General features: G+C 41.1%; 2 protein-coding genes and 1 pseudogene across 2 annotated transcripts; all 3 read left to right on the top strand.

Moving 5' to 3' along the window:
- The first annotated feature begins 1,843 nt into the window (after window positions 1-1,843).
- Window positions 1,844-5,434, top strand: LOC139477732 (ceramide-1-phosphate transfer protein-like; annotated as a pseudogene).
- Window positions 5,435-9,242: 3,808 nt separating this feature from the next.
- On the top strand, window positions 9,243-12,567 carry LOC139477733 (ceramide-1-phosphate transfer protein-like). The gene is made up of 2 exons (XM_071260130.1): window positions 9,243-9,385; window positions 11,556-12,567. Exons 1-2 carry the CDS (start codon window positions 9,255-9,257, stop codon window positions 12,067-12,069), a joined length of 645 nt encoding a protein of 214 aa, XP_071116231.1. The 5' UTR covers window positions 9,243-9,254; the 3' UTR covers window positions 12,070-12,567.
- Window positions 12,568-23,364: 10,797 nt separating this feature from the next.
- On the top strand, window positions 23,365-24,319 carry LOC139477777 (enhancer of split m7 protein-like). The gene is made up of 2 exons (XM_071260193.1): window positions 23,365-23,511; window positions 23,693-24,319. The coding sequence occupies exons 1-2, from the start codon at window positions 23,365-23,367 to the stop codon at window positions 24,317-24,319; spliced, it is 774 nt and encodes a 257-aa protein (XP_071116294.1).
- The last annotated feature ends 2,984 nt before the right edge of the window (window positions 24,320-27,303 follow it).

Here is a 27,303-nt window from a genome sequence, read left to right as displayed (position 1 = left end):
AGATTTGATACATGCCGACTGACACTCTTGATGGGTCAGTGATTACGACAACAGATCAATACACACGCTTCCTATTCAGTATGTACTTATGATTACATGGATGTGTGTACGCATGGTGTGTATGGCTGTATGTATGATTAAATGTATGTAATTTATGTATGAATGTAAATGTATGTAAGCCTAGATTACAAAATAAATGCTTTGGTCTTTTGAAGCCAGAAGGCAGGGGTATTCCCTGGAAAGAAGCCAACTCTCGCAGTTGGTCACTAGAGCTGAAACTTCTCTCAATCGTTTTGAATAAGGCGAATGGACCAGAGTAAGCTTAGGGATTATCGGCTGTTGTGTGAAAACAATACTTCAGAAAGAACGACGTCCTGTCCCAATGAACAAACCTACAGATTACGGATTGAACGTCAAAAGTGTCTGTCAGGTTTCTTAATGCTTAATTACTTTTGTTGGAGAATATGTTTCTTGTACAAGCGCTATAAAACATGATAACATACAAATATATGAATGTTGAAACTAGGCTTCACTTCAGTTTTCCTTTATTTAGCAAGCCCCTCATACTGAAAAACAGCCTAACTGTTTATATTACTATATCCCGCTATGCTTTACATCTAACAAAGCTATACATTACTAATAGATTAAGGCTTTATCTTATCTAACGAATAACGAACTCTTTTGGGGTTCCGTCCATTTGCTGCATATTTGTTGTATATATGCTTATAACGAACTACGGTTAAAACGAATTTAAATTAGGGATCCCTTTGAGTTCATTATATCCGTAGTTAACTGTATTTGTTACCCTGCCTGGCGCTCGACATTAGAGGGCTAAAACAAGGACTGATCAGCCCGGAGTTAGCACGATGTGTCTGAGTGGCATATCCACATTGAACTGCGGGATGGTTTCTCAGTGAGCTGGACCACATACGTGCATTCACGTCACTGCATGGGTGTAATATTCTTGAACGCGACGCTAAACTCCGTTTCATCTCGAACCGTGAAGATTCCGGGGTAGAATAGGTCTTCAGCAACCCATGCTTGTCGTAAAGGCGACTAACAGGATCGATCGGGTGGTCAGGCTCGCTGACTTGGTTGATGCATGTCATCGATCCCAATTGCGTGGTCCAGACTCGATTATTTACAGACCGCCGCCATATAGTTGGAATATTGCTGAGTGCGGCGTTAAACAACAAACCAACCAACCAACCGTTTCATCTCATGTCCACAACATGGTACGAAATACAACCACATCTACGCGTAAAGGGGAAGGGGGGGGGGGGGGGGGGGGGGGGGGGGGTAATAAATGACACGTGACATATCACCCTGAAATCTGATCGCTATTTCTGTATTAAACTTTTTGTGTGTTAAATTCCAAGGTTTTACAGATTTTTTGTCCAGATGACAATTAGACGCACAAACCTCAAACCAGGGTCTTAAATTACGACAGAAGCCATTGAAGCTTGAAGTTTGTACCAAAGAATGTATTTTTCTTTTCGCGACCTTGTTCGGGATCCTTTCAAATAAATAAATAAATAACGTCCGAAGAAATTGACAAACATTTGAAAGGGTAATAAATTGTACACATAATAAATAATCAGTCCCTTACAATTGTGTAATCTATATTGGATCTGTGTCCGATAATTTACCTCGGTGAGATCACCAGTTTCTCTCTGTCTAAACACAACAGATCACTGGAAACACGCCATGTATATGCGCAAAACACGTGATACGGTGTTTTCGCCAGCATGGACAATCTACTATTGCAGTTATCTCCCTTTACACCTTAATTCACGCAGGTATTCGCCGTAAAATATTCAAGCTCTATACAGGCACAGCTGGTTATCCACTTACTGATGCGTTGTTCGCAATCATGGCAACGTTTGACGCGGAGAAGAAGGATTTTGATCTGGTGGTTGTTTTAGAAGCTTTTCAACAATGTCGACAGAGCGACGACACGCTGGTGTTGAGGGAGTACCTGACGGCGTTCACCGAACTGTGCAGGTAAATGAACAAATCTGCCGAATCATGGTCCAATCCCTGAAAGTGACCTCGCTTGACACTAAAATACAGACGTTGTATAACACCAGGTCTACTCGTGCATTACTGTGTTAAGTTTCAAACCGACTTGTTTACATTCATCGCATGTTTACTTCACGAGCAATCTCATTAAAATCAGATCTTAGTTCTCGCTTTGTTTAGCGGTAGCGAGAACTAAGGTCTGATTTATATGAGATTGCTTCACGAGATACGTGATCGGTTTTTATTACTTGTGGGAGGGGTCAGGCAACCTGTGTTTATAACAGCCCACAGCGCGGAGGGTACATATTGGCGTATGCTCGATTGGGGCGTCGGTTGGCAGGAAAGCCCATATCATGAATATACTTTCGTGTCATGTTCACGTGCTTATTATCATTGTACGTAAGACAGTTCTAGGGGTGGGGGGGGTGGGGGGGACCATTTAATTTCCTGGAGCGGGCGCTGGTTTTTTTTTTCTTGAACAGCACAGCTCATAACCTTGCGTAATAAACTCAACTCAGCCTTCTGCTTGATAAAAAAAAACCCAGTCCTCTATTATGAAGAAGAAAAATAACTCAGCCCCTAAAAAAAGACCGCCTTTCGTGTACACTGGAAATGGCAATCCTCAGAATTGCTGACGCGGCGCGAAGCAGCACACGCGATCTCCCCCCTTCGCTTCCACCCCGTTGTTTATTTCCATGTCCAAATTATGCTCACTGAACTGTCGTCGATGTAGTGACTAACCCTTGTTCAGGTCTGAATTCAGTATCACCATAAGTTCTGAACGTGTGTATACCAGCCTGTCGTATGAATCTGTAAATCTGTATGGAGTCCACGTCACGTGCTGCACAATATGTGTTGCCCGAGGACGCACGCCCTTCATTGACCTGTCACAACAGGATGCACACATAGCAATTGTTGCGTATAGTATCGTAGACAAGTAGAAATGTGATTATAGTTTGAAAGGACATTTCTGATATGTTGTGATATACATAATTTAGTATTAATCTGTCAACTCAAGATAAACATTTTGTAAATACGGGCATTTGTCGGACTGAAACTGCCGGTATACAAGGATATACACAAGTATTACATATCGGGACGAGATAATAAAATGTTAGTCGGTAAACGCTGGGCGTGGAATGCTCCTATTTCACTGATCTGATTAACACATGAAGATCCGGGACAGAAGAGGCCTTCAGCAACCCATGCTTGACGTAAGAGGCGACTAACGGGATCAGTTGGTCAGGCTCGCTGATTTGTTGATGCATGTCATCGTATACCAATTGCGTGGATCGATGCTCATGATGTTAATCTCTGAACTGTCTTGTCCAAACACGATTCTTTACAAAACACCGTCATTTAAACAAACAAACACACAAACATGCAGCTGGTCTTGGATAATTAAGATATACAGTCAGGCATCAGAAATAGTTTGGAGGATATTGTTATGAAATTGTGTGCTCAGTCTTTACTGCAATAGACCGCCTCCGTGGTCTAATGGTAGAGCGTCCGCCCGGAGAGCGGAAGGTCCGGGGTTTGATCCCCAGCCACGGCATACCAAAAGACGTTAAAAGATGGTACTTGTTGTTACCCTCGGCATTAAGGGGCTAAAACAAGGACTGGTCGGCTCGGAGTTAGTATACTGTGTCTGAGTGGGGTATTCATGTTAAACTGCGGCATGGTATCTCAGTGTGCTAGCACTATAAATCGGCATCAGTCCGGACTAGAGCACGTGCCACACACACACACACACACACACACACACACATACACACACACACACACACACACACACACACACACACACACACACACACACACACACCCACACGTACATGCACGTCGCTATATAAGTGCAATAATCTTGGAGGCGACGTTAAACCCCATTTCACCTCACCTTCACTGCAATGGTATTCCTAAAAAATACCCATAATACCTGACGTTTTGTTCAGTATAGATATATAGGAATATTCGCGTGTCTTAAAGGGGGGCTGTAGTCCTCGCCACTTGGTACAGAATCACGAAACTAACGCGGGTATTAGATAACGAAGATAACTGCATGAGTTCATGTGTGCTCATACTTATAAAATGAAAACAAGTCGTTACGGCGATAAGGAATATATTACTTTCTCTAATGACACAAATTGCAAAGGGAGCTTTTCAAGAAATACCCATTTTACTGTCTGTAATTTCATTGGGTTTTGATGAGGTGGTTTCAGTGGCAATGCTCGGGAGAAGGGTGACTGGGAGCGGTCAAATTGAGCAGTGTGATAATCTCGAACTGGGTGGCTGGGTTACGATAGCGTTCGCATGTCACGCCAAAGGCCAAGTTCCGCCCCCCCCCCCCCAAAAAAAAAACAAAAAAAACCAAAACCAAAAAACCAAAAAAAACCTTAAACTCCCTCCCCCCGCACATGGGTACAATGTATGAGGCCCATTTCTGGTGTCCCCAGTCGTGATATTGCTGGAATACTTACAGGAAGGCGGCGTGAAACCAAACTCACTCACCATAAGATAATGATATTCATATGTTTTAATTCTCTCTTTATTTTTTTTCAGATTTTTCAAGCTCACCGGGACCTTGTTTGGTTTTGTTGCGATGGACTTGGAGGACAAAATCCGAATACTAAACGAGCACCTGGCGGCTGACGAAGTGCATTACGTCTCAGTGCAGTCAATGATCCAATACGAGGTCGACCATGACCTTACGAAGGTTAAAAAGGGCAATCTGAAGTCAGGGTCAAGACGTTGCTAAGGTTACATCGAGCTTTGGAATTTATTCTCGCTTTCATGTCTCGTCTCAGGTTAGGGGACGAGAACGAGAAGTCCTCTGTGATAGCTTCGGAGGTTTATAATCAGACTTTGGCCCGATTCCATCCGTGGATCGTCCAGAAAATGGCTGGAGTGGCGATGTACATGCTACCCTCGAAAAAGAACCTGATTGATGTCATGTGTAAACAAGACTATGAATCCGTTATGCGCACGCTCGGGAAGTGGTTACTTCCGGTCAGCCTCTTTATGACATCACGCAGAGGGTGTACGAAGACAAAGATCTCCTGGATCTTCCCTAGTCTCGACATGGGAGAGTTGTGATCAGTTATCGTGAATTGGACGTCGCCGGTAATTCTTTGTTTTTAAAATTTGAATTATTCACTGACATTTGTCACATTTATTTGGGGAAATTTTGTAAGCGGACTGAATTAGGTTTAAATACCGTCGATGCGATGGTAAATATTGGCCCACTCACTCACAAACGAACGGGAAAAGGCGAAGTTTGCCGATTGGGTTCATTGTCACCGCTCGTTCTGTTCCGGCATTCCTTGGCCATTCGTCACCATTCGTGACCACTCGTGTCACTCTTGGATAGGTCGCATGGGGTCTCGTTTCTTTCACGTAGACATTTAGCTTGTCATGATGGAAGAATAATTAACTGCCACAGTTGGTATTTCAACATACCAGTATCTGTACAACAATTAGCATCAATGAGGAATTCTTTTATCGAAGTACGTATTTCTTGAGCGATTCTTATTTGCCTGTGACGAGTGCCAATTTACACGAACTTTTCATGATCCAGAAACTCAATCTCATTAAATTAGATCCTTATTGTCGCTACCGCAAAACAAAGATATGAGGACATCCCATTACGGGTCACCTTGTATCCCATTAATCAGAGCGTCGCTTACCAGATCGGGAAAGTGAAAGTCGGAATGTGTTTCCTAGTCATGCAGCCTCGAAAAGGTTAACTCGGGTTTTCCGAACGAAAGTGACCGGCTGTACGTCTGATTTCGTCAAAATCATCGTCTGTCGCTCGTTTCAATGAGATTTACATTTGAAACGGAAGAGACCTTCCATAGAATGTGGGAAGTCCTGCCTAACAATCTCGGCCATCTTTTCCAGAATTGTCTTTTGTTCAGTTTTCAAATTTTGAATCGAGAAGTGTCAAAATACATTTCAAAGCGTAGTCTGGAATGGAGGTCGCCAGATGAAACAATATAGGCCGTCGATAAGCATTTCGAGAATGTTCTCTTGTTCAGTTTTCAAATTTTTAATCGAGAATTTGTTAAGTAGTTTGTTTCGAAGCGTAGTAACCAGTTTGAAACTAGTACCGAAATGTACGAGAAAGCTGCTCTCTGATTGCTAATGTTAACTTCTTGTTAGTCATTTCATTGGTGGGTCAAAGTTCGCGAAAGGTAGTTCTGACGTGACCTGTTATAGGATGTCCTCAGATCTTTGTTAAGAGAGGAAGCAGGAACTAAGATCTGGTTTGAATGAGATGCTTGGAAACTTATGTGATATCGGAATAGCATGAGTGGTCACGAGGGGCCACAAGGTTATATTGGAATGACACGAGTAGTCACGACTGGTCACGATAGTTTGGTGTTAACTGTATGATTTGTGTGTTTTCTTGTGTTATTTATGCTGTAAATGGCATACGATAGGTACTGTAGTGTGACTTATGCTCAACAGAACACTGTGTTCCCAGTGTCTGAGAACTGTGATAAGAACTGCCAGGCAAAAGAAAGTTGAACCCATATTTGATGGTAGCTATGAATGAAACAAGAAAGAAATGGTTATATGATGGTGATGAATTTGATACGGGTATGATATTTATATTTTGGACCATAGGTCTGCAGTGTTTCTTCGGCCCAGTGATTTGTTTTGTCAAATGCTCGTTTAAGGTGTATACTTTCTTTTGTCAGGTACTTTAGTTATTTTATGTGATATACGACTGAGAATATCCCATACCCCCCCTCACACACACACACACACACACACACACACACACACACACACACACACACACACACACACCCGCCCTGCCTCTGTCACTTACAGTGTGGACCGACAGGAACGACGGCTTCATTAAAACAGGGACGCAGGCTATTCGGGCTATTTGCCACTCCCAGTCTCTTAAACATTGTTTGTCTGCCAACTTGGGCACGGTTGGCCCAGTCGTCTAAAGCTCCGCAAGTCGCTGTGCAGAGTTGCGTCTCCTGGGCACGCCAGAAACCTATGATCGTGGGTTCGAATCCCGGTTCGCCCCGATTATTTTTCTAGGTTTGTCAGCACTATATGTCTGCTGTTGGGTTTCACCTAAGTGGTAAACGTCTAAGACCTGCATAACTTCGGGCTTTCCTCCCACATTAATCTGACACGCCGCGATATAACTGGAATACTGTTAAAAGCTGCGTTAAACCCAACTCACTCACTCTGCCAGCTCAAGTTAATGATACCATTTAACAGTTAATTATTACCCGAAGTACACAAAGAAAGTGTCTCAATTTCGCATGTGGTATGTGCACATGTACACCAGACATCGGAGCCTCCCTTTAAGTGCTATCTGCTACAGACCCGGTGTTGAAGCCCTTATGCTGCTGTCGCATACCTCCAATCCCTCCATATACTCAAATAGAAGAATGATGACGTTTTTCTTAAAATGTGTGTGCATATATACCAGATTATATTGTGCTCTGATTATTGTTTTACATATATATATATATATATGTATGATTATACTTGATAAACGAACAACCCTGTGACTGATCGGTCACCACGTGGCCCCTAGTGATGTCTGCAGGGGCTCTTTGGCCCTGTGGTCTGAATAGCTGACGATTGCTGCAGAGTTGTGTCCCTTGGCCGCCAGGATATGCTGATCGTAGGTTTTAATCTCAGAGCCGTCCCGTCATTTCAGATATACCGATGGAAATGAATAAGGGAACACTAAGTTTAAGACACAGTAAAACGATATGCTATTATGGGTTCCAAGTATGGGTTCCAAGCCTTGCCTACCAAATACGCGTTTGAAGCAATGCACACAAACACATCTCAACATTTGATTCTGATATGTGTTGAATTTTATGCGTGCTATGTGAAATGCACTGACAATAAAGTCTATTGCCCTATTGTTTTCTTTAATTTCCTTATTCGTTTCCATCAGTATATTTTAACTCTAAACGTGTAATAACATGAGCCAACTTCCCATATTTGTAGGCCCGTGAAGATTCCGGGGTGGACTAGGTCTTCAGCAACCCATGCTTGCCGTAAAAGGCGATTAGGCTTGTCTTAAAAGGCGACTAACGGGATCGGGTGGTCAGGCTCGCTGACTTGGTTGATACATGTCATCGATCCCAATTGCGTGGATCGATGCTCATTATATTAATCACTGGATCGTCTGGTCCAGACTCGATTATTTACAGACCGCCGTCACATAGCTAGAATATTGCTGAGCGCGGTGTTAAACAACAAACCAACCAATCAACCAACCCATATTTGTAAACACGCCGTGATACTACGGTAATAATGAAGCGGCGGTAAACTCACTCACTCACTCACTGTCTTACATTAACTATATCAGATCAGTTTATCCCAGAAGACACGATTTGTCACAATCTATTTCGTCTTTCTGCATATGAGACCAGTGTGTTATTTCACTATACTCGACCAGTTTATGAATAAACTTTGTTTTTATATTCTTAATTAATGTTTGTCTTTGTGATTCTGTATTTATTGACCATGCATGCTTTAAACAGCAATAACTTACATAGAACAAACAAACGTATAACAAATATACATCTATTTATGGTCAGTCCTGCAGACCCTGAAACAAATACTTGTATATCGTAAACAGTCCATGCAAGTCTATGATAATTGGCAAGTCTAGATTACTGATTCCGAAATGAAGAGAATCACTGGTCTCTTTTTCATATTATATTAAGATAATCTAACAACTGTTGTATCTGTTGTAAGATATTTATGCAAATTTATGCGTTCAGGAATATTGCACTTATATAGTGACGTGCAACCAGTTTTTGTTTTAACCCCACAATGCCGAGCAAGTACCATCTTTTGACGTCTGTTAGTATGACGCAGCCGAGGATCGAACCAACGACCTTTCGCTTTCCAGGCAGACGCTCCACTAGACCGCGGAATGGATCTGCAACAATATGCATTTTTTTCATAGTATGGCTGAAACGTCACGTAAAACAAATACGTCGAGGTTTAAATGTCACAGTGTGATATGTTACCACAATTTGGATGTATCCAAGTATAGACTGGTCTTAGACTGAGGAGGCGCACCAACAAACCTGAATCGGTCTTTTGGTAAGTATGTACAATCCACGATCGCAATTACCTCCCTTTACTCACAATGACGACAGGAAGTCAACGTGATCTATTCAAGTACAATACGGACACAATTAGTTCCCCCATTCACTGATGCGGTGATCGCAATCATGGCAACGTTTGACACGAGGAAGAAGGATTTTGATCTGGTGGTTGTTTTAGAAGCTTTTCAACGATGTCGACAGAGCGACGACACACTGATGTTGAGGGAGTACCTCATGGCGTTCACCGAACTGTGCAGGTAAATAAACAAATGTGCCGAATGTTGTGTACAGTTTATGGGTGTTTCGTTCACACTAAATCTGGTACGAATCTCGTATTCACAAGGAGCGGTAGGGTAGCCTTGTGGTTAAAGCGTTCGCTCGTCACGTCGTAGACCCGGGTCCGCTTACCAAACACGGATCCAGTTTGTGAAGCCCGTTTATTGGGTCCTTCGCAGCAATGTTGCTGACATATTGCTGAAAGCGGTGTAAAACCCAACTCATTCACTCTCAGTTTTACCCCGACAATAATCCCGATGATGTCTGATACCAACCAACCCCTGCCCGTCAGCTACTTGGGGACATGCGTCTACGACTTAGCGCCGTTCTGAAACTGTTGAAAGCGGCGTTAAACAAAAACTCACTCACTCACTAGTGTCGCGAAAGAGTATTTGATGTACGAATACATGTAGAATGGCGTAGTATAATATGTCAGTGTGATATGTGTATTCTGTGCGTGAGATGGATAACACTGGGGATGATTCACTGTCATGATTCAGGGCTGATCCAACGAGGAAGGAATTCATGGGATGTCCGGGCAAGACAACGAGTGTCTGGCGTCAGATCCTGCCTACTTATAACTGGCTACAAATGTGAACGAACCACATGTTTAGATGTTCAAATGTGATTTGTTTGTTCTATTTGAGATAATATCAACGATGAATAGTTCCATCCAGAACGAATTTTGATCCGCGAAGATCCGTTGTAGAATAGGTCTTCAGCGACCCGTGCTTGCCGTAAAAGGCGACTATGCTTGTCGTAAGAGGCGACTAACGGGATCGGGTGGTCAGGTTCGCTGACTTCGTTTATGCATGTCATCGTATCCCAACTGCATGTATCGATGCTCAAAATGTCAATTACTTGATTATCTGGTCGAGACTAAATTATGTACAGACCGCCGTCATATAGCTGGAATATTGCTGAGTGTGGCGTTAAACAACAAACAAACAAATATTACCAGTTGAAATGTATCTCTCGCCCAGTGAAATTGAGCACTTGCATGTGGAACACATTATTTCAGTGATTGAAGAAATCAAAAAGCATATTTAGGGTCCAGGTGGTAGTATTTCTGTATCCGGGTTGGGGAACATTTTCACATTTCAGAGAAATGAAAGGGACAAAAATCCTCGATCCTGGAAAACTAATCTCAGTTCAAACTTCCATGGGAATAAATTCCCTGGAGATAATGGAAAGGAACAATTTCACTACAGGAAGAGATGATATTTGACCATATCGATATCCATGAGTAATGTCATTGATGTGTTTATCCTCATTTTGTCCTATCCCATGCTTGTTAGCGTCTACAATTAAGTGAGTGAGTTTGGTTTTACGCCGCTTTTAGCAATATACCAGCAATATCACGGCGGGGGACACCAGAAATGGGCTTCACACATTTTACCCATGTCGGGAATCGAACCCGGGTCTTCGGCGAACGCCTAAACCACTAGGCTACCCGACCGCCCTCCAATTAAGAGAAAAGAGAGTGGGCGAGTTTGGTTCAACGCCGCTTTGAATAGTATTCCAGTTATATCACGGCGTGTCAGCTTAATGTGGGAGGAAAGCCCGAAGTGATGCAGGTCTCAGATATTTACCACTGTGGTGAACCTCACGAGCACGTTGACAAGCCAAGAAATATAATCGGGTCGAACAGTGATTCCAACCCACGATCATTACTATCTGGAGCGCCAAAGGGACGCAACAATTGCGATGCCTCCAGATTGTATTGAAGGTAAGAGGTCATGACCCTGTGTTGATCCGGGTTCTGGACTCTAGAATAGGTTCTCAGACTGTCACATTTGTCGTAAGAAGCGACTAAATGGATCAGGGTGTATCCTCAAGGCGGAGGAAGTTTGTTGATCATGTAGTATCATCAGCCTGGTTCCCTGGGTATACTGCGCTGGCGGTACACTCAGCGCTAGCGCAACATACCCAGGGAACCAGGCTGGTAGTATCATCCGTTGGTCTGTCTGACTCAAACTCGATTATTTAGGTCAAGGTCATATGACAAGGTTATTACTCACTGCGGCGTTATTATGTTTTAGTACATGTATGTATATATATGAGTAGGAAAATGGAACGGGCTTCATGTCAAATGAAAACCTTACCAGTTATTATTAAATTGAGATTTTTTTACGTATATCATTTTAACAGATTTTTCAAGCTCACCGGGGCCTTGTTTGGTTTTGTTGCGAGGGACTTGGAGGACAAAATCCGAATGCTAAACGAGCACCTGACCGCTGACGAAGTGCATTACATCTCAGTTCAGTCAATGATCCAGTACGAGGTCGACCATGACCTTACGAAGGTCATTAAGGGCAATCTGAAGTCAGGGTCAAGGACGTTGCTGAGGTTACATCGAGCTTTGGAATTTATTCTCGCTTTCATGTCTCGCCTCAGGACAGGGGACGAGAACGAGAAGTCTTCTGTGATCGCTTCGGAAATTTATAATCAGACTTTGGCCCGTTTCAATATATGGATCCTCCGAAAAATGGCTGGCATGGCGATGTACATGCTACCCTCGAAAAAGAACCTGATTGATGTCATGTGTAAACAAGACTATGAATCCGTTATGCGCACGCTCGGGGAAGTGGTTAGTTCCGGTCAGCCTCTTTATGACATCACTCAGAAGGTGTACGAAGACAATGATATCCTGGATCTTCCATAATCTCAACATGGAAGCGTTTTTATCAGTGAGCGTGAATTGGACCGTCGCCGTAAATTATTTATGTTTAACACTAAGATTATTAGCATATGAGGTATTCTACCATGAATACCCTCCATAACATACCATTACCATGTCAAAGTTGAAGGTCAAGAAAGAGAAAAATGGTTTTGCTTTCACGTTATTAGTCTGTATTCATCAACAAACTTGGTATATACCTGACCTAATGAAGAATCCGTAATTAAGTCAAAATCAGTTCACAGCTACCCTTTAAACGTGGCAAAAATAAGTATACCGTGGTTTGTTTTTTTTTAAATCACAGTAATTGAAAGAGCTGTTGTTTACTTTGATTATCTCTAATTAATTCTCACTCATTCCTGCAACAGTTTCTTAAAAGTAATCTGTGGTTGGTTAATTTTGTGTGAACATAAATTGTTTCAAGTTCATTGAAACAATTATGTTTACATAAAATTACATTAAGTTTTTGTGCCGAAAAAAAAGCCCAAACCAATTTAATGATTTTCAAAGATTTTAGATAAGCATCTGTAATTGTGTATTATACGAAACTATTTGTTTTCAAAAAAAATTAAAAGTTTTACATCAAATTATAATTTGAAAAAAAATAAAAACGTGTTGAATTATTCTCTGAGTACTGACTAAGGTCATTTTTTGGGTATAATATCGCTAACTTAAAGTATTTACCACTGAAAACAATTTCAACTAAGACGTTTGGCTCAAACAAAAATCTGTTCGCACTGTTGTATATCTTTATACGATTATTATACCTATAAACAAAGTTGATTTTACGAATATTTTTTTACCAAAGGCTGATGGTCATACACGCAGTTCTACTGGTTTATCGTTGTTTTGCACATGATATTGATTAACAGGAGGGCGAGTCGTTTTGCAGGATACAGAAAGGTGCGATTGGTTACGAATGTTCTGGCTCCAGTGCATTATAACCTTGGTCTACTCTCGACAGTTTCCGTAAAACCTCATGACTGATTTCTAAGATGTATGTGTTCACAAAAGTTCGAGTATGTTCGTCAAAGTGCTCGTGTGTTCGCCAAAGTGCCAGAATGGAGCGAGGGGTCACGAATGACCCAGTGCTATCAATCTGCTATCTTTTTTATTATCATTTGTTGTCTCATTCAATCATATATTTTCTTTTCCGGAATAAATGAGTTTATTTTCATGTGTTTATTCTTAACGATTGTGATTTTCCACTTTTCATTATGTTTTATTTCACTTGTTTTATTTTTTAATTCATCTATTTCAAGTTATTTAAACATTCGGGACACAGTATGAGTTTGGGGTTCAGTTACATCATTCTGTAACCTCAGTTGGGTTTCAGTCTACCGAATACAGGCATTGTCGCACTGTTGTACAGGGGCGGTCGGGTATCCTAGTGGTTAAAGCGTTCGCTCGTCACGTCGAAGACCCAGGTTCGAATCCCGACATGGGTACAATGTGTGAAGCCCATTTCTGGTGTCCCCCGCCGTGATATTGTTGGAATATTGCTAAAAGCGGCGTAAAACCATACTCACTCACTTCATATTGTACACCCGAAAGGCAAGCGACTGCTGATTGTGAAATAAGAATTTCTTGAAGCGCTCGTAAAATGTCCAAATCGCAGCAAGAACACATCAATCCACACCATCTCAACACAATATCATCAGCTTTATTAAAATAGCGGTTCGCCCAACGATTTGTCGATTGAACACCTCTGACCCCTAAAAACAGAAACAACCAAAATCCAACAAACAACGATCCACGTGCACACCTTCATAGTCGACCCGTGAAGATCCGGGGTAGAATAGGGCTTCAGCAACCCATGCTTGTCCTTAGAGGCGACTAACGGGATCGGGTGGTCAGGCTGGCTGACTTGGTTGAAGCATGTCATCGATCCAAATTGCGTGGATCGATGCTCATGATATCAATCACTGGATTGCCTGGTCCAGACTATTATTCACAGCCGCTGTCATATACCTGGAATGTTGCTGAGTGCGGCGTTAACCCCCCCCCCCCCCCCCCCCCCCAAAGAAAAAAAAGAAAAAGAAAAAAAAACCAACAAAAATCCAACAACAAAAACAAAACAAAAAACAACAACAAAAAACCTAAATCAAAACAAAACAAACAAAGAAATCTTTTTTATAATCCGCATCTGGAACGATAAAACGATGGTCACCACTTGTAGAAACGTGGCGCGCTGTGGGGCTATTTATAGATCGGTTCCAGCCATGAAGGTCAGTCAGTGCTCCAAAACCTTCTTCCGTCGCTGTGCAATATATACAACTCTACTATTACAAGCTCAGCTTTTTTTAAAATTGGTGCGTTTAATAAACAAAAACGCTAGCACATAATTCGCGAAACAGTTTTCGTTTGTTATCCAAAATTATTCAATTCATTGTTATCTATGTTGAAAAGTAGTCACCAAATGATTTAACTACATTTTGTCAACATAGTTACTGTGCTTCAAAAAAGGTGGGTGGGCAGGGTGGGTGGGCAGGGTGGGTGGGCACCCCACACGATCCCCATTTAAGCCCCTCCTCTCACAATACCGACGACGGTGAAATCAACGTCGTTCCAAGTCAATGGCCACCGCGACAAACATTTAACAGACCAGCACAGATTACAGTGAGTGTAATTGTTTCCCTATATGTCTATCTCCCCCAGCCTATGAGTGCCCGGGGGCCCGGCCGCTCCATCAACCATGACACTAAATCACTGCAGGTGCCCGTTGAGTGTGCGGACACTAGTGTCAGGTCACGTCACGCGATACAGGGAGGCCTTTTTCAGACAGGGGGAGCTTTGAGCTAATGGAAGTTAAAATTCGTGGCTGAGTGGATGTATCGAATACCGGCGGGCGTCGATGGCGCATGTCGACTTGACACCTCATGCCCGCCATCCGTCACTGTCATTGTTCCTGCGTGTCACAACATCATCAACAGGGTTTTATCGCGGGATGATGACAGTGAGAGTGGAGGAATGTATGCCGGAGTATTGAGATTATAATTGCGACGAGTGTTCCGTTAGCTGTGGCATTGAAGGACCAACCCATTTAGGGTTTCTCGGAGTCAACGCACAGTCAACGCACAGTCAAAAGGCACAGTCAATTGTTAGCCATTGACTTCGAGGAACAGAGAAGCTGACTTAAGTAACTGATTCGTACAAGCGATTGCTGGGGTAACCATATCATCCTCTTATCTGTTATTTTCTTCGAAATTTTCATTGAATAAGGTTTCCAATAAGTATAGACAAAAAGAAGTGGTGGGGTTTTCGTGAGGGTCACAGTGTTGATTCGTTACCGGTATGGGTTTCCGTTTTCTACCTGAAATCATACGTCAAATTCCACTTTTAACAAAAAAAATATACTCACCGCCAAAAGAGTGAACCATAGATTTGTGTGTTTATTGCCGCACTCTATTCCAGCTATACGACGGCCGTCTGTAAATAATCGAGTCTGGACCAGACAAAGTAGACACAATTAATGGATAACTACTTCTTTAATTACTCTAAAGGCAACGTTTCGGTATAGATCCTTATACCGTTGTCAAGCAAGACCAGACAATCCAGTGATTGACATCATGGGCATCGATCCACACAATTGGGATGCGGTGACATGCATCAACCAAATCAGCGAGCCTGACCATCCGATCCCGTTAGTCGTCTCTTACGACAAGCATAGTTTAGCGAACCAAAGAAACATATAGAGATGTACATTACGAAGAGACATTTTTAACGTGTACCAATTAATGACAAAACTAACAATCAGCCAAGTGCTACCACAGAGTGTCTGTATTCTTATTACGATATGCTGCACGTGATTTCCAAACTTTATACGCTAATCCTGCTGGGGGCAAATTGTGCATCTCGAGTCATGGATCAATGACGTCCCATGTGATGCATTCATGAGCATCGGTTCACTGAACATAACAGTATCTAATATCTCTGGAATATGAATAAGTCTTCAAATATTAACCAACATGTATGTTATTCGCGTCTCTTCGGTGAGTATAGTATAGGATCGTGAACAGACAAGAGACACAATAGACTAACATTTAGTCTCTGAAATCTTATATTACTCAATATCCTTCTTGACACTAAAAAAAATAAAAAATCCCTAGGCTGATTTCAGATAGAGCTAGCTTGAGCTGGCTAGACTTGCTTTTGTATGCATTTCTAGATTATTATTTTTTCATAAAAAAAATATATTCCATGGTCATGGTGCAGGACTAGAGACACAAGACAAACACATTATAGACTTTTGCATGTTTCATTTCATTTTATTTCTCCCGAGTTCGTTTTACTTGGGATGATACAGTTACTGTCGGCCATCCTGGTGTAATCTGTAATATATTTGTCAATTACTCAATCTTGTTTCATCGAATTTGTTAACGGTCATCTGTTTTGTCCAGCCTAGAGGGGGTTCACCACCAGATAGACCATTACAAACAATCTCCATCACGGGAAGGGAGGCCACGAACAATGACGTTACGTCACAGATCTCAGCGTGACGTCATAATGCTCTGTGATATACTCTTGTCGTGTTATAATGACGGCAAGTGTTGAACGTGTTGACACTAATGGACTAACTCCGCACTGTCGGACGGGGAAATCAACCAACAGATATCCATTGATAGTTATAAACATTGGATTAAGTAAGTTAAAGTCGAGTGTTACTTGACTTGTAAAACTGACGGCAACACACTGACATTTACCCCAGGCGGGTGGCAGCGTGTCGATTAGATGCTAAAATAAATAGTTACACAGATAAGTCTCAATTTGGGGGATTTGAAAATAAAGCCCAGAAAGCATACACATTGTAACTATCTTCTATTGTGTTGGTTGGTTTGTTGTTTAACGCCGCACTCAGCAACACTCCAGCTATATGACGGCGGTCTGTAAATAATCGAGTCTGGACCAGACAATCCAGTGATTGACAACATGAGCATCGATCCGCGCAATACGGATCGAGGACATGCATCAACCAAGTCACCGAGCCTGACCACCCGATCCCGTTAGTCGCCTTTTACGACAAGCATAGTCACCTTTTACGGCAAGCATGGGTTGCTGAAGACCTATTCTACCCCGGATGTTCACGGGTGTCATCTATTGTGAATCTGCTTGGTTAATAGGCACACAACAGTTTCATGCAGAAACGCGGTAACCACTGACGTACGTCAGATGGTTTTGAATTTAACGTTCGACGTCAGGCTTCATTGTTTGATAAATCACCAGATTTACTATGAATTGAAACACACACAATTCAATTAATTTCATGTACTAAACTTCGTTAAACTAATGTAAGAAAGAATGAACAGGATTAAAGACGCACATGCTTATTGTATGGTATCCTAGAAGGGACATTGTCGCCCTTTGGTAAAATTAAAAAAAAGATTATTCAAAGCGCGACAAATGACCAAAATGTCACTTTTTGTCGCGTTTTTGGTTAATTGTGACAGTTTTTGCTTTTTTGTAAGGGAGTCAATGCGGCAATGTCCCTTCTAAGATTCCATATTATTGTGCAAGATGTTTTCGGGAAATCTTTTTTGTAGCCGCTCCTTTTTACGAATGTGCATTAAAAAGAATATTGTTTTACCGTTTTAGCAATTTTCCTGCAATGTCGGGGTGCGGGCCACCATAAAAGTGCTTTACACGTTGTGCCCATGTGAGTTCGATGCCAGGCTTCCGGTGTGACCAGCAAACGCTTTACCCGCAAGGCTACCCCACCGCCGCCACCGTTGAAATGTTAACACTTCTTCAACTGAAACTAGAATTGCATCGAGAAGTTATTCTGAGCATCCAGCAATGGTTCTTGAGTCATGCGTGTTTTTTGTTGTTGTTGACACGGACAGACACGTGCTTTCTGATTTGTTTAAAACAATATTACTTTATATACAGGGAGGTTAAGCCTTTTGAAACATCTCTAATTATTCGCTCAATATAACCTACAAATAGGCTAAATGTGAACGAGGTTTTTTAAAAAATGTAAACTAAAAAGGAAAAGTAAGCGAAATATATAGCCAATGTAAATTTGATATCAATGAAATATTAATGAATACTAGCTAAAAATAAACCGAGTGAGCGAGTGAGTTGGATTTAACGCCGCTTTTAACAGCTAGTATACCAGTTATATCACGGCATGTCAGCTTAATGTGGGAGGAAGGCCCGAAGTGATGCAGGTCTCGGACGTTTCCCACTTCGGTCAAACCCACGGGCACGGGTATAGTGCTGACAAACCTAGAAACATAATCGAGGCGAACCGGGATTCGAACCCACAATCATAGGGTTCTGGCGTGTCCAAGGGACGCAACTCTGCATAGCGAATCGCCGCTCCTTAGACGACTGGGCCACCCGTGTCCCCAGCCAAAAATAAAGTCAATGTAAATTTGATATGAGTCAAATATTAACAACTAAAGTTTTTTTAGTTTTTTTTATTTGGGCCGAAAAGAGAACATGCTCAATGTTCATCTGCATAAATAATTAAATATGCCCGGCAATCGGTTAGACTTTAAGGCTTGTGTATATTTGTCGATGCTTTAGGGGTCCAGGGGACAGATGGTTTACACAAGCAGGTGACGACTTTATTCGGGGTGGAAATCTTCAGCAGGTGACGTCCCAGTCAGTTTCTGCTGGAAACATTCCATCACATAACAAACCGTCAAGCTGTTGACACTAATTGGCCAACGTCCAGTCACGTGTTGACCACAACCCCGTACACTTGCACGTGCTTACTGTAGCTTCCCGCTTCACGATTCCAGGCCCAGATGGCGCCCAGGTCACGTGACATGATTAAATACCCTGGCGCCACCTAGCGGGATTAATTAATGGGCATATTATACGGCGGAATTGACACTAACGACTTTGCATATTCGGGCAATTTATTCTACATTTGATAGCGATTATCGTACAATTGAACTGTTGATGCGACACGGAAATGTTTACAGTGTTCGGTGTGTAAGGTACGGGGTCGGCCATATTAACGTTCTGCCTAATAGCCGTATATTTGATAGACTGACATTTTAAGTCCAAGAAACAACGTTGTCTCATTTAAAATAAAATCCAAATGAAGCCTAGAAAAATCCTTAATTTGCCTAGATCTGGGGCCAACTCCTTTTTTAATTTATTCTCCGGGGTCTTGGGGACAGACTTTGGTGTGAATATCGCGCTTTGTCCTTTTGCTTCAAGTGAACTCACACAAACATGATAAAGTTATTGGGGTTTTAGAAACAATAACCAAACAACAGCATGATTTGTGTTACATGTTGTTACAAGGACATACAACTGTAAACTCAATCAAAAGGTTGATATCAAGTCCCTGGAATAAAACTATTTTTTGAAGATTTCTTCGGGAGTTAAATTGTTTTCCAATATATAATATAAACGAGCCCTGGGATTTCTTCATTTCAGAATATTTAATTCATAACGTAAACAAATATAACTTAAATAAACAATTTAGTCATGACGTAAATAAATAATTCAATATAACGCAAATAAACAGTTCAATCATAACGTAAACAATCAACTCAGTTCTAACGTAAACAGTCAACTCATCCTAACGTAAACAAACAACAGTCTTAATGAAAACAAACAACTCAATCATAGCGAAAACAAACAATTAAACTCAATCATATCATATTAAATAAACAGATTTATGTCATTATTACTGTCTACGGTACAAAAGTCAAAATCACATCAACTTCGTGGCTTTCCAGTAATTTCGTTTATTAAGAAAACGGGTTTCATGCGTGTTGCTTTTATAAAAACTATAAACGAAAGTGCTAAATATCTATGTACACCTGTGCAGGCGATTGGAATAATTTAAAATTGTGAAGTTGTATCTTTGTTTTTTATGCAATCCATCAAAGACAAATAAATATATTTCAAACTGATTTTCTTTGAGTGTTTGAAAGGCATTTAAAAGTGATACACATAAGGAATAGAATTTATGGATGTCAACTTCTTTATTAAGAGGAACACAACGTTTCGGAGTATGTACTTACTCTTTCATCAGGGTTTCTTTGAATTTCTGTTTATGTTTTTGGCTTCGGTTGTCGGATCCGTAAACCGAAAATTAGAAATTGATGATGATGAGTATGAGAGTTTGTTGTGTAACGCCTCACTCAGCAATATTCCAGCTATGTGACAACGGTCTGTAAATAATTGAGTCTCGACCAGAAAATCCAGTGATTTAGATCATAAGCATCGATCCACGCAATAGGGATACGATGACATGCATCAACCAAGTCAGCGAGCCTGACCACCCGATCCCATTAGTCGCCTCTTACGACAAGCATGGGTTACTGAAGACCTGCTCTAGCCCGGATCTTCAGGGTCTGATTATGAGAGATTGGATATTGAACGAACGCTTCCGATGACCCCGGTTTCGCTCTCGTATCTCCTTGTACTTGTTTTGTTTTGTATTTTTCTTTGACAAATTGTTGTTTGTGTTGAGGTGCAAGACTATGGCTGCTGTGTGACACGAGTCTGTTTAGTCTAACAAGGTGTCGCTACTTAATTAAGCTGGCGACTCATTAACAGGATCAATTAGGATTAATCACCTCTTGTTTAGTTTGCGTGGTGTTACCTGGTTTTAAGGACATATGTACATGTTTTATGGGTTCTTTGTTGTTTATTTAGATAAATATGCAGTTATTCCATTTTTTTATAAAATTGTTTTTTTTCAAAACTAGGCAATGCATATGAACATAATACACATGATAAAAAAATCGTAATGAGAATGAGGCAATGGGGTTAATATTGGTGCAGTTTCATCAGTGTTTTTACATGTTGTGTTCATTGTTGCACGCTTTTCCCTCTTATGTAAATATGTCAATGCCGTTAGGAAGACATTACCACAAATTGCTGACATAATGAAACGTCCACAGACAAGAGTTTAAATTTTTTTTTCCGCCAGTCGCAATGTCAACTTCTTTCAAACCATCCCACCTTTCTTAAATAGGTTTTTCCCTTTTTGTTTACACATATTATTGTCACAAATATTATTGGACGGCACAAGTGCAACACTGACATATCATCCCTTTTATAAAGTTATCTTACTTAAATTATATGTCTATAAATAACAAACATGTAACCCAAACGGAGCACCTGACAATGCTCAATTCCTAGAGCTGAGGCGATCTAGACTTGCCCAACCATTCTAGACTTGATTTGGGACTTCTTTTAATTTATTCTCTTGAGTCTTTGAAAGGCATTTGGAAGTGATACACATAAGGAAGAGAATTTATGGATGTCAACTTCTTCATTATAAACATTTCGGAGTATATACTTACTCCTTCTTCAGGTTTTCTTTGAATTTTTGTTTATGTTTATGGCTTCGGTTGTCGAATCCGTAAACCGAAAATTAGAAATTGATGATAATGATGATGAGAGTTTGTTTGTTTGGTGTTTAACGCCACACTCAGCAATATTCCAGCTTTATGCCAGTGATTTACATCATGAGCATCGATCCACGCAATGGGGATACGATCACATGCATCAACCAAGTCAGCGAGCCTGACCACCCGATCCCATTAGTCGCCTCTTATGGTAAGCATGGGTCGCTGAAGACCTATTCTACCCCGGGTCTTGAGGGCCTGATTATGAGAGATTGGATATTGAACGAGTGCTTCCGATGACCCCGGTTTCGCTCTCGTGTCTCCTTGTACTTGTTTTCTTTTGTATTTTTCTTTGACAAATTGTTGTTTGTGTTGACGTGACGTGTGAGTCTAGTGCAAGACTGGCTGCTGTGTGACACGAGTCTGTTTAGTCTAACAGGGTGTCGCTACTTAATTAAGCTGGCGACTCATTAACAGGATCAATTAGGATTAATCACCCCTTGTTTATTTTGCGTGGTGTTACCTGGTTTTAAGGACATATGTACATGTTTATGGGTTCTGTTTTGTTTATTTACATAAATATGCAGTTATTCCATTATTTTAGAAATTGTTTTTTTCAAAACTAGGCAATGCATATTAACATAATACACATGATAAAAAAAATCGTAGTGAGAAAGAGGCAATGGGGTTAATATTGGTGCAGTTTCATCAGTGTTTTTACATGTTGTGTTCATTGTTGCACGCTTTTCCCTCTTATGTAAATATGTCAATGCCGTTAGGAAGACATTACCACAAATTGCTGACATAATGAAACGTCCACAGACAAGAGTTAAAAATTATTTTTTTCCGCCAGTCGCATTGTCAACTTCCTTCAGACCATCCTTTCTTAAATAAGTTTTTCCCTTTTTGTTTACACATTGTTTTGTACAACACTGACATTTCATCCCATTTAAAGTTATCTTATTTAAATTATATATCTACTAAAAAACAAATATGTAACCCAAACTGAGCACCAGACAATACCCAATTCCTAGAACTGAGGGAGGCGATCTAGATTTGCCCAACCATTCTAGACTTGATTTGGGACTTCTTTTATTTTATTCTCTTGGGTCAGGGAAACAGAGTAGCTGTTCTCCCATAATTCAGTTAAGCACTATGTTATATTCTAGATGTAAAGAGTTTACAGTTTATTAATTGAGAAAGACAGGTGGAATACAGAACAAAAATATACAGTGATTATGTACATTGTTGTTGTGATAATTATGTACATGTAATGTTTTGTGGTCTAATGCATAAAAATGGGTTACATCGCGGTGCCCAAAATGAACAGAGTAACACAAAACAGCGAAGATGGATCCTTTCAAAATATATTCTTCAGTGAGAAGTATACTAGTGTAGAGCTGATGGCGACGTAAAACAACAGTCACTCGTATTTGTTTATTGAAATTGGTATTGAAGCTTAACTTTGTCAGTGTTGAATGTGAGAGTTTCTGTTATGTTCCAAAATCAGAAGCAGCTGTTTTTCACTCGCTTTCTGTACTTTCTATGGTGGAAATAACGGTATGACGGAACGCTAGATTCTCAGTGACGTCACAACACATGACACGTTCTAGAAAGTTGTTAATGATACTTGTTGACAGGCCGGGTGCTCGGCCCCGTAACTCCTCGTGTCACGCCAAGCAAGATGCTCCCTGATGCAGAAGAATATCATCCCTGTCGGGTCGTGAGAAGAACATCTGTCTCAGGGTGAAGTTTAACGAGAACCGGCGCGTGCCACCACTTAACTAGGCGTGCGCTGATTGGCTGCGTGTATCGGATCGCGCCGGGCTATTCAGATGTCAAAACATAACTGTGCATAGATTAGCGTGGGTAGGGGAATGTTGGGGGTATAAAGGCGGGTCGGGAGGCTGCGTTCCATCACACTAACTTGTCTCTCAGAGCTGAACACACAGCAGTCATGGAATCATTCGACAGACACACGGAATCGGAATGTATGGGAGGACGAAAGGACCGTAAATTGATAGCGGAGAAACGTCGACGAGCCAGAATCAACCAGAGTTTACTGGACATCAAAAGAATCGTGTGTGGAGCTCAACAACAAAATGTAAGTTGAATATTTATTTTTAATCAAATTATTAACAATTATTTCTTTTTCGTAATATTTAATAATCTCACTTAAGAGTGTTTGGTTTTATAATTCATTGAAACAAATATAGTTATTTTCTTTATATCTGACTAGTTCTATAAATAACGTGTACTTATATTATTATTCTCCGTTTTTCCAGGACCCCAATTATGACAAGATGGAGAAGGCCGAGATTCTGGAGACGACTGTAGATTATCTGAGGAACGTCAGGAAGATCAACTCCACACAACAGCACGTCAAAGAAGCAGTTCAAGCCAGATTCCACCATGGCTTCTCCAAATGTGCTGAAGAAATCCTCTCCTACATTCAGTCTCTACCAGGGGTGTCGGACAATGTACACCGTCAGCTGAGAAAACACATCTCTCGACGTATGACGCACATTCAACAGGTGCCCGTGACGTCATCAACAGATGATGTGACGTCATACACAAGTCAATGCTATGAGAGACTGAGCGCAGTGCCTTCCCGCAATTCCCAATATCCGCATCCGGCTGCGCATGCGTACATGAGCACTTCCCCTGTGAAGGAGGACAACAGTTTTTCAGACAGTGGATATGCTGGTTCTCCTGACATTATCAAACAATCCATCCCCAGAACCGGACACTATCACTCATCCAATCTCTCAGATTCAGAACTTTGTAAAATGGAGTCGAGCAGAATCCACAAAAACTTTGATGACTCGAGAGTGAGGGCGTGGCTGCAGAGCACGTGGTCCTACTCTCAACAAATCAAGACGGAGCAACAGGTTCCATGGAGGCCGTGGTGATGATTGTTGCTGAATCTGAATAGTCCATCATTTTTTATCTGTGATACATGAATAAATCTGACCAACAAATTCTTCGCCTTTGTTCTCAATCTATATTGTGTCGAAGCCTTACACGCAGAATGAGGCAGTAGGTCTGTTAGACCCCGGAGAATACGCTAAAAAGGATTCCAACTAAAGTTTAGAATAAAGTCGAGATTGAGTCAGCTCTGGGTTCCATTTATTTTGTAGGTGTATGTTTTTAGATAATATTCCAGGGTGTGTAATAATTGCCACGTACTACCTCGCGCTGTGTTTGTTTTGAGATGTGATATCAGTTATCAAATTCCATTGTTCTGTTTTCACTGCCAGAGATGGCACCGAAGGGGAAAGCGTATGATTGTCTGGTTGAAGTTTATCGCATTTAGAAGAAATATTATTATTCAAAGTCCATAAGATCATTCCTTTCAGGGGGGCACGGGTGGCCCAGTCGTCTAAGGCGCCGCGATTCGCTGTGCAAAGTTGCGTCCCTTGGGCACGCCAGAAACCTATGATTGTGGGTTCGAATCCCGGTTCGCCCCGTTTATGTTTCTAGGTTTGTCAGCACCATACCCGTGACCGTGGGTTTCATCGAAGTGGTAAACGTCTGCATCACTTCGGGCTTTCCTCCCACATTAAGCTGAAACGCCGTGAAATAACTGGAATACTGTTAAAAGCGGCGATAAGCCCAACTCACTCATTCCTTTCACCTGTCTCGACGTAGACGTGTGTAGCACTGTAGCACTGGACGTAGGTAAACTGAAGGCCATACCGAGTTTGTATGATGTAACTGAAATTGTTGCTAAATTTGATTTATTGACTATTTAACCATCTCTCACTTCTGCAACAGTTTGCAAAAAAGGTCATTTGTGGATTGGTATTTTTTTATGTAAAAATAGATTGGTTCAATAAAGTCGGGGGTAAAGAATGTTAAAATCTTGTAAATTTGTGCCGAATTGATTCTCAATAACAAGATACTCATTGGCAGTTGTGTGTTATAAGGAAAAAATAAAATTTGAAATCATATTTTATTTTAAAAATAAAAGCATTTCAAACATATTATAAAATCTCAGATGTGGGGTAAAGCTTCTTTTGTTACTCAATTCATCTGGTTTATAACTGAATGCCATGACGGAACCTTAGAGCAAGCTGTTTGGGACTGGGAATTGGCTTTTTCATCAAATGTCTGAACTTGGATATGACACTACTTCAGGCAATAGATTAACATGTAGTTCCCAAATTTAAGTTGTGCATAAAGTTGAATAGATAAAACATGTGCATAGTGCTAAACTGCCGTACAAAAGAAAACACCCAACCATGTTTGATGGTGGCTAAAGATTAAACTACAAGAAATTGTTATTTGATGCTGATGTATTTGATACGGGTATCATAGTTGTGTTTTGGAAGTTCGCAGTGTTTCGATGACTGGTTTCACCCTGGTAACGTTTGATAATGTTTGTATCTTTTTGGTCAAATCAATTTTCAAGTGGAAGGAACTCTCAAGTCTCTTAGTTATTTAAATCCTTGAAGCTGGGTATGAGTATGGGCTGCTGGAGCTGCGAAGTTGATGAGGATGGGTTGGGTGCGATCTATTTTATTAAATACATGTCCTGGGGCCTCCAACAGATAACAGCGATAACTACGCTACAGGTTATAAAACGTGTCTCCTAATGTCTTTTAAATGAACCTTTGCATTTTACAGCGTCTCTGAATTAATAGGACAATTAAAGTTCATCTAGTCCACTGGCATCCTTGTGATAAACATTATCTCCAACTGCCAGTGTCGGGGATTCCCCGGGGGACTTCCCCTAATGGGCTCACGTGACACTAAATCAGTGCAGGTGCCCGGTTATCACGTGACACCAGCAGCGCGTGACGATAGCACACGGGCGAGATAACGGGAGACATTTTGATATAGACAGGGGCGCTCTGACTCTGAGCTAATGGCGGTTGTTAAAGTTCGTGGCTGAGTGGATATATCGAATAACAGTGGACGTCGATGGCGCATGTCGACTTGACACCTCGAGCCCGCCATCCGTCACTGTCATTGTTCCTGCGTGTCACAACATCATCGACGGGGTTTAATGACAGTGAGAGTGGAGGAATGTTTGCCGGGGTATTGTGTTTTGGAATGCAACACATCGGTATAAATTTCTATCTGATAGTGACACTGATGTATTCTTTAGGCACTGGGCTCAGTCACCCGACGGTAATGGATGCCGGTCTATATTGGATTAGGTGATACCTTTTTCTGAGATACAAACAACTTTTCGAAGTATTTTTTTACCACCAACTCTGTGGGTTTCGTCAGAACCACACCCATGTGGGCTTTCACAGACTAATCAGACTTGAGGTACACACAGGTACAGCAAACTACGGTTATAACGAACTCAAAGGGACAACTAATTTTAGTTCGTTATAACCGTAGTTCGTTATAAGCGTAGTTTACTGTAGGATAGTCTGTCTACCAGATCAAAGAGAAAGAAGAACATATTAAAAAACGAATCCAACACAAATTCTGAAATGATTTGGCAAGTCTTGATTGCCCAATCTCTTGAAATTAAGCATTGTCCAGGGCTCCAGTTGGGTTTTATTTTTTAAAATATATTTGTAAACGAGAGACTTAATGTTGGTGTAAGGTAGGAATTGTCACACTTCCATCTGATGCAATATAAAGCTTCGTAAATTAACGCTATTGTTTGATTTGTTATGAATCACTCGTCCCTTGTATATTTAATTGTAAATGTTTTATGAATTGTTAAGAAACGACTTTTTTCAACTCTGGAATTTGAATTTTCTTCATGAATTTTATTTTTACACACGCGGTACCATTGATAGTGCATGTGTCGGATACGCAGAATAACCTAGCATTTCAAACTTCGAGTCGTTACCAAAACGAATCAACATACTTTTTTATATGGCGTAGGGTGGACATGTCGTATAAATCCAGGTGTACTTTGTTATTATAA

Source organism: Haliotis cracherodii, unplaced genomic scaffold (genome assembly GCF_022045235.1).
Source record: "Haliotis cracherodii isolate W230 unplaced genomic scaffold, xgHalCrac1.p SCAF_35, whole genome shotgun sequence".
NCBI lineage: Eukaryota > Metazoa > Mollusca > Gastropoda > Lepetellida > Haliotidae > Haliotis > Haliotis cracherodii.
The sequence above is the reverse complement of the archived record's forward strand: the minus strand, read 5'-3'. Positions and strand labels throughout refer to the sequence as shown.